Source organism: Emys orbicularis, chromosome 4 (assembly GCF_028017835.1).
Source record: "Emys orbicularis isolate rEmyOrb1 chromosome 4, rEmyOrb1.hap1, whole genome shotgun sequence".
Classification (NCBI taxonomy): domain Eukaryota; kingdom Metazoa; phylum Chordata; order Testudines; family Emydidae; genus Emys; species Emys orbicularis.
The window spans coordinates 50,690,124-50,705,768 of NC_088686.1; the positions used below are offsets into that span (position 1 = coordinate 50,690,124).

The following is a 15,645-nucleotide window of genomic DNA, read 5'->3' on the forward strand; positions in this document are numbered from 1 at the left end:
CGGCTACTCCGACAGTGGGGAAGGAGGGCGGGTTTGGAATGGATATGAGCAACACATCTCGAAGAACAACAGTTACAAAGGTGAGTAACCGTCTTTTCTTCTTCGAGTGCTTGCTCATATTGATTCCAATTAGGTGACTCCCAAGCCTTACCTAGGCAGTGGGGTCGGAGTGAGACATCGCTGTGTGCAAAACTGCTGATCCGAATGCAGCGTCGTCTCTGGATTGCTGTACCACCGAATAGTGAGCGGCGAATGTGTGGACCGATGACCAAACCGCCGCTTTACAGATGTCCTGGATCGGGACCTGAGTCAGGAAGGCGGTCGAGGAGGCTTGGGCCCTCGTGGAGTGGGCGGTGAGGCGCGGCGTCGGGACACCGGCCAGGTCGTAGCAAGCACGAATACAGGACATGATCCAAGAGGACAGGCACTGTGAGGAGACCGGTGAGCCTTTCATCCGGTCGGCCACTGCAACGAAGAGTTGAGTCGTCTTCCTAAACGGCTTTGTACGGTCAATATAGAAAGCCAGGGCCCTGCGTACGTCCAAGGAATGCATACACTGGTCTTGACGGGTAGCGTGTGGCTTAGGATGGAAGACCGGGAGAAATATATCCTGGTTCACATGAAAGGGCGAAACTATCTTGGGAAGAAAGGCAGGGTGGGAGCGAAGCTGCACCTTGTCCTTATGGAAAACAGTGTATGGAGGCTCAGACGTAAGCGCCCTGAGTTCAGAAACGCGCCTTGCTGAAGTAATGGCTACAAGGAAGGCTGTCTTCCAAGATAGGTACAGGAGTGAACAGGTAGCCAATGGCTCGAACGGGGGCCCTGTGAGCTTTGAGAGAACCAGGTTGAGATCCCACGTCGGAACAGGCTGGCGTTGCTGTGGGTATAGTCGGTCTAAGCCCTTGAGGAATCTAATGACCATCGGGTTAGAGAAGACCGAGGAAGCGAGTTCTCCTGGGTGGAACACCGATATAGCGACCAGGTGAACCCTGACCGAAGATATCGCCAAGCCCTGCTGTTTTAGGGATAGGAGATATTCAAGTATAAGAGGAATCGACGCCTGCAAGGGGGGCGTGGCTCGCTGCTCGCACCAACAGGAGAACCGTTTCCACTTGGCTAAGTAAGTGGTTCGTGTAGAGGGCTTTCTACTTCCCAGCAGAATCTGTTGGACGGAACGTGAGCATTGCTGCTCTGTCCGATTCAGCCATGGAGCATCCACGCCGTGAGGTGGAGTGATTGAAGGTCGGGGTGACAAAGTCGGCCGTGGTCCTGAGAGATCAGATCTGGGCACAAGGGAAGCGGGATCGGTGTTTGAACCGATAGCTCCAAAAGCGTGGTGTACCAGTGCTGCCTTGGCCAAGCTGGAGCGACTAGAATCACCCGTGCCTGGTCTCTGCGTAGCTTGAGCAGTACCCTGTGGACCAGTGGAAATGGAGGGAAAGCGTAGAACAGGTGGTCCTTCCACGTTAGAAGGAACGCGTCCGACAGGGAGCCCAGAGATCGCCCTTGTAGGGAGCAGAACGCGTGGCACTTCCTGTTGGCTCGAGATGCGAACAGGTCGACCTGGGGAAATCCCCACCTCTGGAAGACGGAATAGATGATGTCCGGGCGAATCGACCACTCGTGCGTCTGGAAGGACCTGCTGAGACGGTCCACTAGCGTGTTCTGGACTCCAGGAAGGAACGATGCCGTGAGATGTATCGAGTGGGCGATGCAGAATTCCCACAGGCGAATGGCCTCTTGGCATAGAAGTGACGACCGGGCTCCTCCTTGCTTGTTGATGTAAAACATGGCCATGGTGTTGTCGGTGAGGACTAACACGCAACGGCCCTGTAGGAGACCGAGAAATGCCTGACAGGCCAGGCGCACCGCCATCAGCTCTCGAACATTGATGTGCAGGGCTAGTTGGGGTGCGGTCCACATTCCCTTGGTATGGTGCTCCCCAAGGTGAGCGCCCCAACCTAGAGATGAGGCGTCCGTGACCAGGTGCAGGGAGGGTTGAGGGGCGTGGAACGGCACTCCTGCGCAAACCGCCTTGCGGTCCAGCCACCAGGTGAGAGAGGCCAGGACCGAGGTAGGGATTGTGACCACCATGTTTAGGCTGTGTTGATGAGGGTGGTACACTGACGATATCCAGGCCTGAAGTTGGCGAAGTCGAAGTCTGGCGTGCCTGGTTACATAAGTGATCCTTGGGGACCTGGGACATGCATCCCCAGGGAGCGCATGATAGTTCTCGAGTCTTTAAGGCTCTGCAGCCGAGAGTCCGTCTTTTCCGAGAACAACCCCTGGCCTTCGAAAGGTAAGTCCTGCAGGGTCTGCTGCAGTTCCGGCGGCAAGCCTGAGACCTGGAGCCAGGAGACTCGCCGCATGGCGATACCTGACGCCAGCGTCCTGGCGGCCGAGTCCGCTATGTCCAATGAGGCTTGTAAGAAGGTCCTCGCCACCTTCTTACCCTCCTCCACCAAGGCCCCAAACTCTTCCCTTGAGTCCTGGGGAACCAACTCTTTGAATTTCCCCATGGAGTTCCATGAGTGGAAGTTGTAGCGGCTCAAGAGCGCCTGTTGGTTTGCCGCTCTGAGCTGCAGACCTCCCGCCGAGTACACCTTACGCCCAAACAAATCGAAGCGCTTAGCGTCTTTCGATTTGGGCGCTGCCGCCTGCTGGCCGTGACGCTCTCTTGCGTTTACAGATGACACAACTAGTGAGCACGGTGGGGGATGAGTATATAAGTACTCATAGTCCTTGGAAGGGACGAAGTACTTCCTTTCTACCCCTCTGGCTGTGGGTGGAATAGAGGCAGGAGTTTGCCATATGGTAGTGGCATTAGCCTGAATCGTCCGAATTAGTGGCAATGCTACCCGGGATGGGGCATCAGCCGAGAGGATGCTCACCACCGGGTCATGCACCTCTACTATCTCCTCCGCCTGGAGGTCCATATTACGCGCCACCCTATGTAATAGGTCCTGGTGGGCACGAAGATCTATCGGGGGTGGGCCCAAGGCTGTTGTACCCGCCACCGCCTCATCTGGGGAAGATGAGGAGGATGCCTCAGGGGGCAAGGGGTCTAACGGAGGGTCCTGTTCTACTGGTCCCTGAAGCGGAGCATCGCCTGCCCCTGGATCCAGGGCCTGAGGTGTAGGCACGGGAGCCTCCATGCCCCCTGGGGGAGGACGGGAGATGGTGGCCTCTGGGACTCTGGGCTCAGAGCGTGCCGAGCGAGAGGCTGATGGTGGGGCCCCTTGCACCTGGTGATACGCCCACGGGGTCCAGAAAGACCAATGCGTAGGGTCCTGCGCAGGGTCCTCTGCCGCCTCCTGCCAGTGGCCCAAGTCAGTCGCAGCAGCCTGACCCTGAGGAGGGTATGCTGATCTCGAAGCCCCGTCGGAGGAGCGAGACGCTGATCTCGAGGGCCAAGGTGGTGCCGAACGCGTCGGAATCGGCTCGGTACGATACGGTGCCGGTCCGTAGGCGATCGGTCCCTACGCGGTGCCGGTGAGCGGTACCGGGATCGGTGCCGCTGGCCATGTCGGTGCCGAGATCCGGATCTGGACCTAGAAGATGACGACTACGAGTAGACGTGGTACCGGGAGCGGCCCCTCGAACTGGAGCGGCGCTCGTACCGGTGCCGAGAACTACGTCTTGAGCCCGATCGGTACTGATGATCCCGGCGGTGCCGAGACGTAGACCGGTGCCGTGAAGAGGATCTAGGCCGCGAGTACGACTGGTGCCGAGGTGATAGTCGGCGCCGGGACTGCGAGCGGCGTCGGGACCTGCTCCGAGACCTGGAGCGGTGCCGTGAGTCCACGTCCAGAGACGGCGGGCGTACCAGGGCAGGCTTGCCCCTGGATTGCACTGTGCGGGGAGCGGACGGTGCCGCTGGCTGAGACGGCGCCGGCTCCGTGAGGGCGATGAAGTCTTTCGCCGTCGCGAAAGTCTCCGGAGTGGACGGGAGACAAGGCTCCACCACCGACCGAGGTGGTGAGTCAGTCCGCACCGGACTCAACGGCCGTGGCGCCGGACTCAACGGTGTAGCAGGGACTTGCTGCTTCTGGCGCTCTAAAGGCAGACGCGGCTCTACCACCAGCACCGGGGGAGCCGGCGTCTGCAGGACAGCGGTCTCCTGTGCCTTGCGGGATTTCTTGTGTCCCGCAGACAGGGAACGGCGCCGAGGCCCCTGTGGCGGTCGCGGTGCCGAAGGAGGCCGGTGCCGTGAGGCCTTGTCCGATTCTGCCCGCGGTGCAGTACCGGTCGGTGCCGCAGGGGTGCTGCGCACCGAGGCGCTCGGTGCCGGGGCTTGGCGCGCCGAGGGAGGATCTGGTCTAAGTGCTGCCTCCATGAGGAGCTGCCTGAGCCTAAAGTCCCGCTCCTTTTTGGTTCTCGGTCTGAAGGTCTTACAGATCTTGCACTTATCTGTCTGATGGGACTCTCCTAGACACTTCAGACATGAGTCGTGCGGATCACCCATAGGCATAGGCTTAGCACAGGACGCGCACGGCTTAAATCCAGGCGCCTTGGGCATGAGCCCGGCTATGCGCCGGGGGGAAAAGTGGGGAGAACAACCCCCTTAACCCCCGCTAACTATTTACAACTATTTAACAACGAAGTTGAATATCTATCTAACACTATACAACAACTATAACTACAACTATCTACAGAATTAACAGGATAAGCTAGGGAGAGTGGAGAACAGCTATGCCACGCTCCACAGTTCCAACGACCGTCAGGGGCAGTAAGAAGGAACTGAGGGGGCGCTGGGTCGGCTGGGGTATATATCCAGCGCCATGAAGGCGCCACTCCAGGGGGCTCCACAGCCGACCCACCGGGTGTTGCTAGGGTAGAAAATTCTCCGACCATCGTGCACGCAGCGCGCGCTCACCTAATTGGAATCGATATGAGCAAGCATTCGAAGAAGAACTAAATGATTTCTTTGCACGATTCTTCACCACAGAGCACACCTGCCTGGGACCTACTCCTTTCTGGTAATAACAATGATGCGCTATCAGAGAGTGAGGTAACAAAAAAGAAGGGCTGGAACAAACTGATAAATTAAAAAGCAACAAATCCATTGAGTCCAGATGGTATATGCCCAAGAGTTCACAATATATCTAAGAATGAAGTTGCTGAGCTGCTAGCAAAAACATGCAAACTTATTTTTTTTAAAAAGTTACTATACCAGGGGATTGAAGGGTAGCAATTGTTGTGTGTTTTAAAAAGACGATAGACGTGATCTGGGATATTACAGACAAGTAAGCCTTACTGATATATCTGATAAATGTATTGAAAAACAATTAAAAATAGAATTATAAGAGATCTAGGAGATCACAAATTTATTAGGGTCTAACCAGCATAGCTTCTGCATAGGAAAATGTCTCTACAAATCTGTTAGAATTAACTGAACGTGTTAATACAGAAATCAATAAAGGGGAACTGGTTGATGTACTTTATTTGAACTTTTGAAGGCCCTTAACAAAGCTTCTTACAAGAAGCTACTAGAGAAACTAAGTACTCAGGTTGTGTTGGTCAAAGTAATGGATCAGAAACTGGCTGAGACACAGAAAAGAAATGGCCAATCTTCCTCATGATAAAATTTAAATAGTAGAGTGTCACAATGTTCTATACTAGGACCAGTGTTGTTTAACATATTCATCAATGATATAGTAAAGGGGGTGAGCAGTGAGGTTGCAAAATTTGCAGATGACACAAAATTATTTGGTTAGTCAAAACTGGAGAAGACTCGGGAACATCAGAGTCTTCCAAGCTAGGTGTCAGGTGCTACCTCTCAGTAGTCAGGCTTAGTGGCTGGACCAGAGGTCCAAGCCAGACTTCGAGTCGGGACTGGGCCAAGTGTGGCATTGGAATCGAGATCTGGGGACAGGCCAGAGTCAGAACCAAGATCAGGGTCCACAGTGAAGCCAGAATTTGTACCATAGCTGGAGTCCAGATGGAAGCCAGGGGTTGAAGCAAGGCAGTCAGAGTCCAGGGACAAGCCAAGTCACAATCTTATCCAGAGTCCAGATACAGACCAAAGATCAAAGCCAGGTAGTCAGAGTCCGGGGGTCCAGGGAAGGTCAGGAGGCAGAGGTAAGCCTGGAGCAGGTCAGTAACAGGGCTGGAGCAAGAGCAGGGTAGGGCAAGGACAAGATTGGAACAGGGCTTGGGCAAGGCTGGAGCAGAAACAGGAACAGGGTCAACAGCAGGCTGGGAGTCTCAAGAGTCTGTGACTGTGAGGCAGCACAAGGGTTTCTGGCTGGGTAGTTGCACAGACTGATCTGCAGCTCTGGTGCGGTTGAGGAAATACTTGAACCTGGGGGATAAGCTGCAGCTGCATGCCTGAAGGCTGAGTCACTGCAGGCTCTGTGCAAAGGGTAAGTCAGTGCACCTACTGAAGCACTGGGGATGGGCAGGCAGAAGCCTGCTCACATCTAAAGGCCCCTGCTCACAGTCTAAGGGGAGGAGCCACCAGACCCAGATATCAAATGATTATAGGAGACAACCAACGAAAAGAAAGGGATGGAAATGGGGGGTCACAGGTTCAAAATCAGGAATCCAGATGGGGACACCAAACAGAAGACCCCAGACAGCGCCCACTGCTCCTCAAAGGCATCCAGGGAGCATGGCCCAGAGGAACTCTGCCCAGAGACGTGGCTTGAGGGAGGATCAGAAGTAGTCGCAGGTCCCCTCATCCAGCTTCCTCCTCGTGGGTCCTGAGGAGGTCCTGGTAAAAGACCAGCAGCTCAGATTGGTTTTGGGGGACACCCTAGTGTGGAGGTACTAGAGCTACTGGTTGTATCGGAGCCCTCAGAGGGGGTGGATGAACTGACCCTTGCAGGTTTTCTTCCTTTGAAGTATCTGATACTGACCACTCTTGTAGACAGGACAGATACTGGTCTGATCCAATATGGTAATTCCTATGCTTCTATGTACAATATAAACTAACTTTAACCCTTACAGCACTACATTCATGCTCTTTAATGAGTGGCTGGAGAACAGTATGTTTGTATCCACTCCTCTTCAAACCTCTTCCTCCCTCCTGCCGAATCAGCAAATCCCTTGGCTCCACCCTGACTTCCCATCCCTGGCCAACTTTACCCATTTTGGGGGCAGCAAAAGCCACTTATGGAGATCAATGGCTGACCAAGCACCTTGTACCACTGCGGATGGAGGCTTTGCACCCACCAGGGTAACCCAGGGCTGAAGCAATCCCCTTTGACTCTGATTCCCACACATTATGCTTCCACCAGGTGACCCTAAATGTGTGCCTTCAATTCTAAATTCCATTCCTATGTTAGATTTGTATCAGACCTTTATGTCTTTATGAAGATTTTAAATGAACTTCCTGGTTCATTTTAATGATAAACTGTGGAATATCATTGACATAATTACAGTAATACATGGAGATACATCATTAGCATGCACAATTATCTCATTAACAACTTAAATATGCTTTTATGTTTTATAACCTCTTCCTGATCACTCAGGTTTAAACATGCTATTTTTTAAAAAGGTAAGCAATTAATCCACATTTTAAAATTATACATAATTCCACATTAAATCAATATGTGAACAATTCTTGTTTTGAATGCCTCATGAGTTAAGATAAATTTTCTTTTGAAACCACATTTTGCAATCCAGTATATTCCTGAAATCCCAACTAACAATAATTAAGGTGGTCTAATCATAATTACATTATGTTTAGTGTAAACATAACTGATCTTGGACAACCAGTGTGTGTGATTCAAAACAAGATGTAAACTACTTACTCACCATGCAAAACGCAACAATTCAGTATTCTATATGTAGGTACAAAAATAATGGGTCTAATGCATTGCTGTTCAGATTACAAAGTTTTCCCACATAAAAAGCGCATTCCTGTTCCCAATGGAGTCAATGGGCCAACTCCCACTGACTCCAATGGGAAGAGTTTAAGTCCTAAATGTCACTGCATACATGTTACTAAATGTTGTATGCTGTATAATTCATAGATATCAGAACAGTCCATGTTCTGAAGAGTTTACAATCTAGACGATAGTCAAGATCACTGAGATCCAGTGGATGGAGTTACCTTAGACACTATCCCACTTGTGGCCTTATATATGTGAGTACTAGTCATATTGGTCACAAACTTCCAAATCTAGCCAGCATTTCATTAAAAGGAAAAATCCTGAGACAATAATAAACAGCATAAAAACTGTAATGAAACTCAGCAATTTAAGATTATTACTGTACCATTTTTTTCTGCTTTACCATTATTTGAACATACAGTATCACGGTAATGCAGTCCCATACTTTTTTCAAGCAGAGTTTTCCTTATGCATTTCATTAATTTGTCCATCAACAATAAAAATCATATCAGTATTCTTACCTAAAACATCTAGTCCAAGGGTTTTTGCTAGATCTCTCACACCGTCAGCTCCAAAAATATGGGTCTCATGTTTACATTTTGGGCACTGGAAAACACTCATATTTTGGACAAGCCCCAAAACCTGTTAAGTTAAAAAAGAATGTTCAAATCTGGAGTCTTAGTATCAATGCTGGTATATTATATCTACCCACATATGGCATCAGAGAATAGATCTCAAACAAGGTATCTTAAAAGTATTAGTTTAAAATGAATAGACTGTTATGACAGTCTCCCCATAGCCCCTAGATTCCTGGCTCAGCAACAAAGTAATTTTATTATATTTTTATTTCATCTTCATTTTATAAATATTTATATATCATATACTTCATATTCATTGCAAGATTGCTGCCTTTCAAGTCAAGATTATCAAGCACATTTGTTATAAAACATCTCTTATGCTACCCAATCTACAGTACTTAACTTACAAACACCACTTTATGACATCTCAGTAAACAATTGTTGTATCATATAACTTTGAACTCTGGAGGTTTTATGTGCTGTGTTTTACAGTCTTGTAGTTTAACGTTTCATTTCATGAACTGTGACATATTATTACAAGAAGTGAGACAAGCTGTGGGAGGTAATCTCTTTTATTGGTCCAACTTTATAAGTTAACTTTATAAAGTTGGTCCAATAAAAGACATTACCGCACCCATCCTGTCTCTCTAATATCATGGGACCAACACGGCTACCACTACACTGCATTACAAGAAGTGTCACAATTGGACCTATTTTTTTAAAAAAGACTTTTTTTGGCTATTAGCAGGAAAGGATCTTCTCAAAGGAACTCAGATTTGCTATTCTCTCTGAGGAGCAGAGAGACGTTTAAAGATCAAAACAATAGAAATAATTATGCAAGGCAGAAACTGACAAAAACTGTGGGACAAAAATCTAATACACACAGTTTTGTTGATGTCCAATTCCCAACGTCTTCCTTGCAAAAATATGAAGAAAGTTTGCCAACCTGGGCACAAAATCTACTCTTATATATTTTAGAATGATGCTGATGATAACACTAATCACATTGTGTTTATCTGTCAAACAAAGTTAAGCACTAGGGATGACCAGAATTTTGCAAACCCGCCAGGAATAACTTACACCCAAATTTGACATGTTATAAGGCTCTTGTGGTTTAATAATCAACAGAAAACCTGCACAATCTTAGCTTCATGTTGCAGAGTCAATTATTATATATTAAAATTCTATAAACAGACGATAAATAGATCACCTAGATACTATAGCCAAAATTTCCAAATTTCAGAGTGAAAGTTTCAAGATACAGAGGGCCTTTGAAAATTTCACCTTGAATTCCTAAACTTTGGCACCTGAATAAAGTGGCCTGGTTTTCAGAAGTGCTTATCATCCACAGTTTCCACTGAAGTTAATGGGAGCTGCAGGGGTTCAACGCCACTAAAAAATCAATCACATTACTTAGGTCGCTATTTACAATAAGCACCCAAGTTTGAAAATACTGGCCAATGTAAAGAATACGGAGAGAGGAATATAAGCAGGTAAACACGTTATTTTTACTTTATAGCACATAACTGTGCTCAATGTGCAATCAAATACAACATAAAAAAAAAATTAAAAGTGAGTCAGCTTTGGTGAACTGGCTTTTCTATACCTGCATTTGGTGTTCTGAATTTTTCACATAGTAGAATAGGTTTAATATTTAGAGCTTTCAGCAGATTTAAATCAGGGCATTTTTACTCTCAGTTCTTTGGCTGGGAAGGATTACAGCTGTTGCAGGGGCAGCACATTCAATTTCTAATGGGAGGCACAGGGAGGGAGGAAGAAAGAATGTTTTATAGAGCTCTCTGTAGCCAATGTAAGTGCTCTGTTGATGGACTCCTAAACGAGTGATATCATAACATGGGGATTTAAATGTGTGTGTAAACTAGAAACTGAAAGATAACGAAGTAGAATGATCCTTTGAGATTTGAGAGACATCTCCCAAAGGAGGAGGGAAGGGGGGAGAATAAGATGATTTACCCAATTAAGTACCTCTATTCCTCACACCATGCAAAAGAAAACTTGCATTTGTCATACAAACGTACTCACCCATTTTCAGGCACCTAGCTTTTTAAATTTTTGTAGTCCTCTTAGAGTACATGAACACTGAACACTGCTTTTGGTGACATTTAGAGTACCTACCTGCATAGCCCTCAAAGGATGGATATTAAATTGCAGTGTAGTGAGTGAGGCATGGCTTAGGCAAACAAAGACGCCTGAAGGGTGTGGGTATGTATGCGAGTACATCCCCAACATGCTCTCTACTCACCCAACCCATGCCTCCCCATCTACACTGATATTTTTAGCAGTATAGTGTCCCACTGCCTCCCCACTGAAGAAGCCTTTTCCTGCTGCAGGAAAAGACTTCAGGGGGGAAAGGCATGGACACCTCCTACTGCTGGAGCCCTTCCTCACAGCGGGGAAAGACTGTGGCAGCAGGGACCCTCCTCTCTGCCAGACCCTTTTCACTGCCAAGTACAGCTGCACACTTGGATGCAGCCTACTTTTCACTGTGGTGAGTAGCTACATGTACACTACACACCATCAGCAGTGGTGTGTAGTGTAGACGTAGCACTGAAGTATAAAAAAAAAAACACATGGTCACAAAAAAAGTGATGTTGTCTTACAGTGTTTTGTTTAAATGTTTTATAGCTGGTTGTATAACTGTTTCATTAATCCTTTGATGATAGCAACACACCACCAGAAAAAGTAACTGTGCCAGAGCTTTATTAAGACAATGCTACTGTAGCTGTATGCTCCATGCTAAATCATTTGTTAATGTCTCATTCATGATCTTTTTTCTTCAGCTAGTCGTACTGAAAGCAAATGACTCTGTGATGCGGGTAAATCAGGTGCCAGCTCTTGCCAAGTCTCTAGGCATAAGCTGAGCACTGACAAATTGATAGCTGGAAACCAGTCCAGCTCACCTACATGTTAATATTGTTCAAGGTAGGTGTTAGACCTGTAAGGAGGTGTTTAGACTCTATAAAATGTGTAAGTTGCTGCATGCATTAATCTTATTTGTAGTGTCTCTATTGCATGCTACAAGGAAAAATACAAGTTTGTTTTATAACTGTAAAAATGCCTGCTCTGAACTTGTGAACTCAGATGGAAGAGGGGCTCCCCACACCCATACAGGAGTACTATCAAAATTCAATGGGCAATCACAAAACAAAAGCTTTGTTAATTGCTCCATCCACCCATGGAGAAGTACATGCAGAAGGCCTTGTCTCATTGGTTTGAATGCTGGAAGAGGGAAATAGAAATAGCTAACATGAAGATTTTTCAACTCTTTGCAAGTTTGGACTCTAATAAGGGCTGGAGCTAAGAAACAAAAAGCAGAGATCCCCAGGGTCGACATGGTTAAGCCCTAAAAAGACATTCAGTGGTGACAGATTACTACATCTCTGTCACTTTTTGAATCAGACTGAAACTCATTTGTGTATATATGCTTGCTTGCTTGAACCTGTAAATAACTTTTATTTCTTCTTTCTTAGTTAATAAACCTTTGGTTAGTTTATTACAGTATTGGCTACAGGCTTTGTCTTTGGTGTGAGATCAAAAGTACAAATTGATCTGGGGTAAGTGACTGGTATCTTGAGAGACTTGGAGCAACCTGATTGTTTTGTGATTTTTGGTGTAAATGTATGTGACCATTTATCACTCAGCCCAGCTTGCCTGCATGGCAAGATAGACTGGAGAACCCAAGGGGACTGTCTGTGATTCCATGGTAAGACTATTAAAGTGATCTAGAGGTTCATGTTTGTTTCTGGGTTGGTGAAATCTAACTGTAGAATATAGCACCAGCTAGGGGGGTCTGCCCTGCTTTTGACAGTCTGCCCTGAGATTGGCACTCTCGATCATGCGTCACTCCAGATGGCATGACAGACACACGGTCCCTTAATGCCTGCGCCACGTGCCCATTTTTACATTCCTTCTGCATTATTCTTGTCTATCATCTACCTAGTCGTATATTTTAATGTATAAATGGCTCCTTCTGAATATCAGCAGAGCTTTGGCACACTGGACTGTTCACTCTCAGTGTGCAATATTACGCAGAGTCCACTAGGCTCATTTTTTTCTCATTTAGGATTCCATTATTTATTTATATAATTATTAACTAAGTTGTTATTTTTATTATTTGGGTTATTGTAACGCCTAGGAGCCCTAATCACAGACCAGGACCCCCTTGTGCTAGGTGCTGAACTAACACAGTTTGCCCCACAAAGCTTACAATCTAAGTATAAGACAAGAGATGGATACAGTCAGTTGGGGGAGTACAAGGAAATAATTAGATAATATTGGTCAGGATGACAGGTGGTTGTCTCAGCACACCAGTGGCCTAACTTGTCATGTTTTTTGTAAGCATCACTGAAAAGGAGCATTTTAAGGAGGTTAATTTGTTAGTTTTGTGGATGGTCATGGGAAGCTCTTCCCAAGCATGAGGGACAGCATGGGAGAAAGCACAAAGATGTTTGTTTGAAAATTTAACAAACAAGTGTGTCAAACAATTTTCACATGGATATTACTGTGGGTTTACAATTCCTTCTGGTTGTAATTTGTTCTTCAAAGTACTGGTGTAAGAGGAACCAATATAGTAAAATTGGAAATAAAATGATTTAATAAATTTGAACAGCAGCAGCTCAAAAGATAGATTTTATGATTTTGTGGGGCTTTTGTGCACTACAACTATAAACTTTAAAGTTTGATGTTTTTCCCCCAGATCAAATTTGTCAGTTCATTAGTTCACATTATGTATTAGTCAAAATGACTATTTTAAAAAGCTATTATAACTTATGTAAATGTTTTTATCACTCAGATGTATTTGTTAATATGCATTATTGTTGCATATGTACAGAAAGAAAGATAGTGAGACTTCACTATTATCCTCAAAGTTTTTAAATCCACAATACAGTTAAAGCATCTTTAAAAGAAAATACACCTCAGATTCTTTCTCTAGTACAACAGCCAATTGTATATACAGCTGTCCTTTGGAACTTGTGAAATCCACATCTCCCACCAATCTGAACATCCTGGAAGGAGGATCTCAGCTTTATTAAAACTAAACGCGTTAGTCCTTTTCCTTTCAGAGATAGTCTTGAAAACATAAACCAACAGAAACTGATCTCTAAAGTTGAAAGTACTTCACTGATTTTTTCCTAAATAGTACAAATTATTCATAGATTTCCCCACCAGCTGCCCTGTGCTGGCCTTTGGGGTTCATGAAAACCACAGCCACAGATTCTTAGATTTAGGGTAGATTCCAAAAATTCACAGCTATGGTAGGCAGTGTCACACTGCAGCAGCTCCAGTGCAACAGAGGCAAGCACACTCCCTGCCAAGTGGACGCCAGCAGTTGAACTGGCTCCTCTGCTCACAGCAAGTGTGACTGCTGCCCACAGCAGGTAGAGTTCAAGACAATGAGAGAGCACATGATCTTCTAATGGAGAAGTCATGGAACTTAAAACAAGAGACTCTTGCATTGTAATTCTGTCTCCAACATGGATACACCTCTATAGCTTTGGTCAAATCATTTAATCTTTGTTTTAGAGTCCAATCTGTAAAAACTTCGGACCTAAATACTTGGGGGTTAATCAGTTAATGTTTGTAAAAAGCTGTGTACATATGATAAAATTCACCAGAATGCATGCAAAATCCTTCAATGGCTTTGGGTTTAGCAGCCCACAGGCCATCTACTTATCTGGAAAGCTGTCCCTTACCAAATTCTTTTAGACGGTGGTAACTATGCATGGATTCCAGTGCAAGCAGGTGGCCTCCATTTCTGCAGCAGGCCACTACAGTTTCAAAGATTCCACCTCTTCCAGCAATTCCGGGCCCCAGGGCAGAACAGTCAATGGGCCCCCAGCCTGTGCGGACGCCATCCGCCTGACATTTGGGCGGTGTTGCGCCGGTACTGGCTGATGCCCAGCGAGCTGCTGGCTGTGCTGCTGGGGGAGCACTTCTGGCACAGCCATGGCTTCCACATGCCCGCCTGGCTGCCTTCGCTGCCGCCGGTACCACCCCGTGCACACCTAGGAGCCCTGCCCTGCGGCCTCCCCGGGCAATTCTCTCTCCCGCCCCATCGGCAGGCCTGACCTCTTCACACAAACTTTATGTAAATTAAGTCTCATGTTTGGGCTGCATGTCAAAAAATCATCTAGTCCCCCTAAAATCCTCACACTTGCTCCACCCACTGCACTACAAATGTGGACAGGAGTTAGCTTTAAAACAGAAGTAAATGTGATGCCTGTGTTCAGATGTGGATGGAAAAGTTTATTGTTTCTGAAAAAAGGAAAAAGCAAGGTGAGAAGAAAGAATAGACAAGGCCACAAAACATGGAAGACCTGGTTGCTCTTTGCAGAGCTCATCCTACTAAGTACCCTCAACTTCCATTGAATCTGGTGGGCACTCAGGTTACCCAGCATCTTGCAGGATTGGTTTCCATCAGACTTCCATTTATGATCAGATATGCAAAGGCCAACAAACTAGTCTGAGTGGTAGAACCATGGCATACAGATTGTCTCATGTACCAAAACTCATACCAAGATCATTTAGGAGCTGAGCCAATCTTAATATTCATTCCTCTTAGAAAAAGCTACTCACACTATAAGAACAGAGTAAATTTGGTCAACTTTCTTTAAAATAATTTGTCATAAACCTACAAATATAAAAAAATTAAATGAAAAACATGTTTAGCATAACATGTTACACCTATGTATTGCAGGCACCATCAGAAAAAAAAAATCTTCATGATCTTAACATATGCTTCTTTCATCAGACTTAATGGTAAATGCCAATTTAAGATGAAAAACAGATGTTATATACTAAATTTCTGCCATATGTTTTTATTACATCTTGTAATGGTCCTCACTTGGGGTCTGATTGGGGAGCATGGCCTAGTGGTCATGGCCACAACCCCAGACTGCCAAAGGGGTTGTGGGGAGGGGAGCCTGGGTCCTCCCACTCCACCGGGTTCCTACCCATGGTTCTTTGGGCTACCAGTAATCTGGCAACCAAGGCTGCTTAAGGCTGTCCTCCCTGGACCTCTTCCTCTCATCTCCCGCTCTGGGGTCAGCTGAGTCCAAGGCCTTCTCCTGGTGGGGAAATCCAAACCAAAAGTAGTAAGAGGGAGTTACCAATGTCCAAGGTCACAGGATACTTCCCTCTCTGGTTGTCTCTGGGGTGGGTCGTCCCTTCCCTCAAGGAGGGCCCCTTTGGGCAGCAGTATCAGA

At 46.5% G+C, this 15,645-nt stretch overlaps 1 protein-coding gene across 5 annotated transcripts in view; it reads right to left on the reverse strand.

Moving 5' to 3' along the window:
- Positions 1–15,645, reverse strand: part of NUBPL (NUBP iron-sulfur cluster assembly factor, mitochondrial) — a 158,294-nt gene that overhangs the window by 19,929 nt on the left and 122,720 nt on the right. For all 5 annotated transcript variants that reach the window (XM_065403508.1, XM_065403507.1, XM_065403506.1 and 2 more), the window contains one exon: positions 8,363–8,483. In XM_065403508.1, the coding sequence (XP_065259580.1) occupies positions 8,363–8,483 (121 nt within the window). The remainder of the gene's footprint in view (positions 1–8,362; positions 8,484–15,645) is intronic.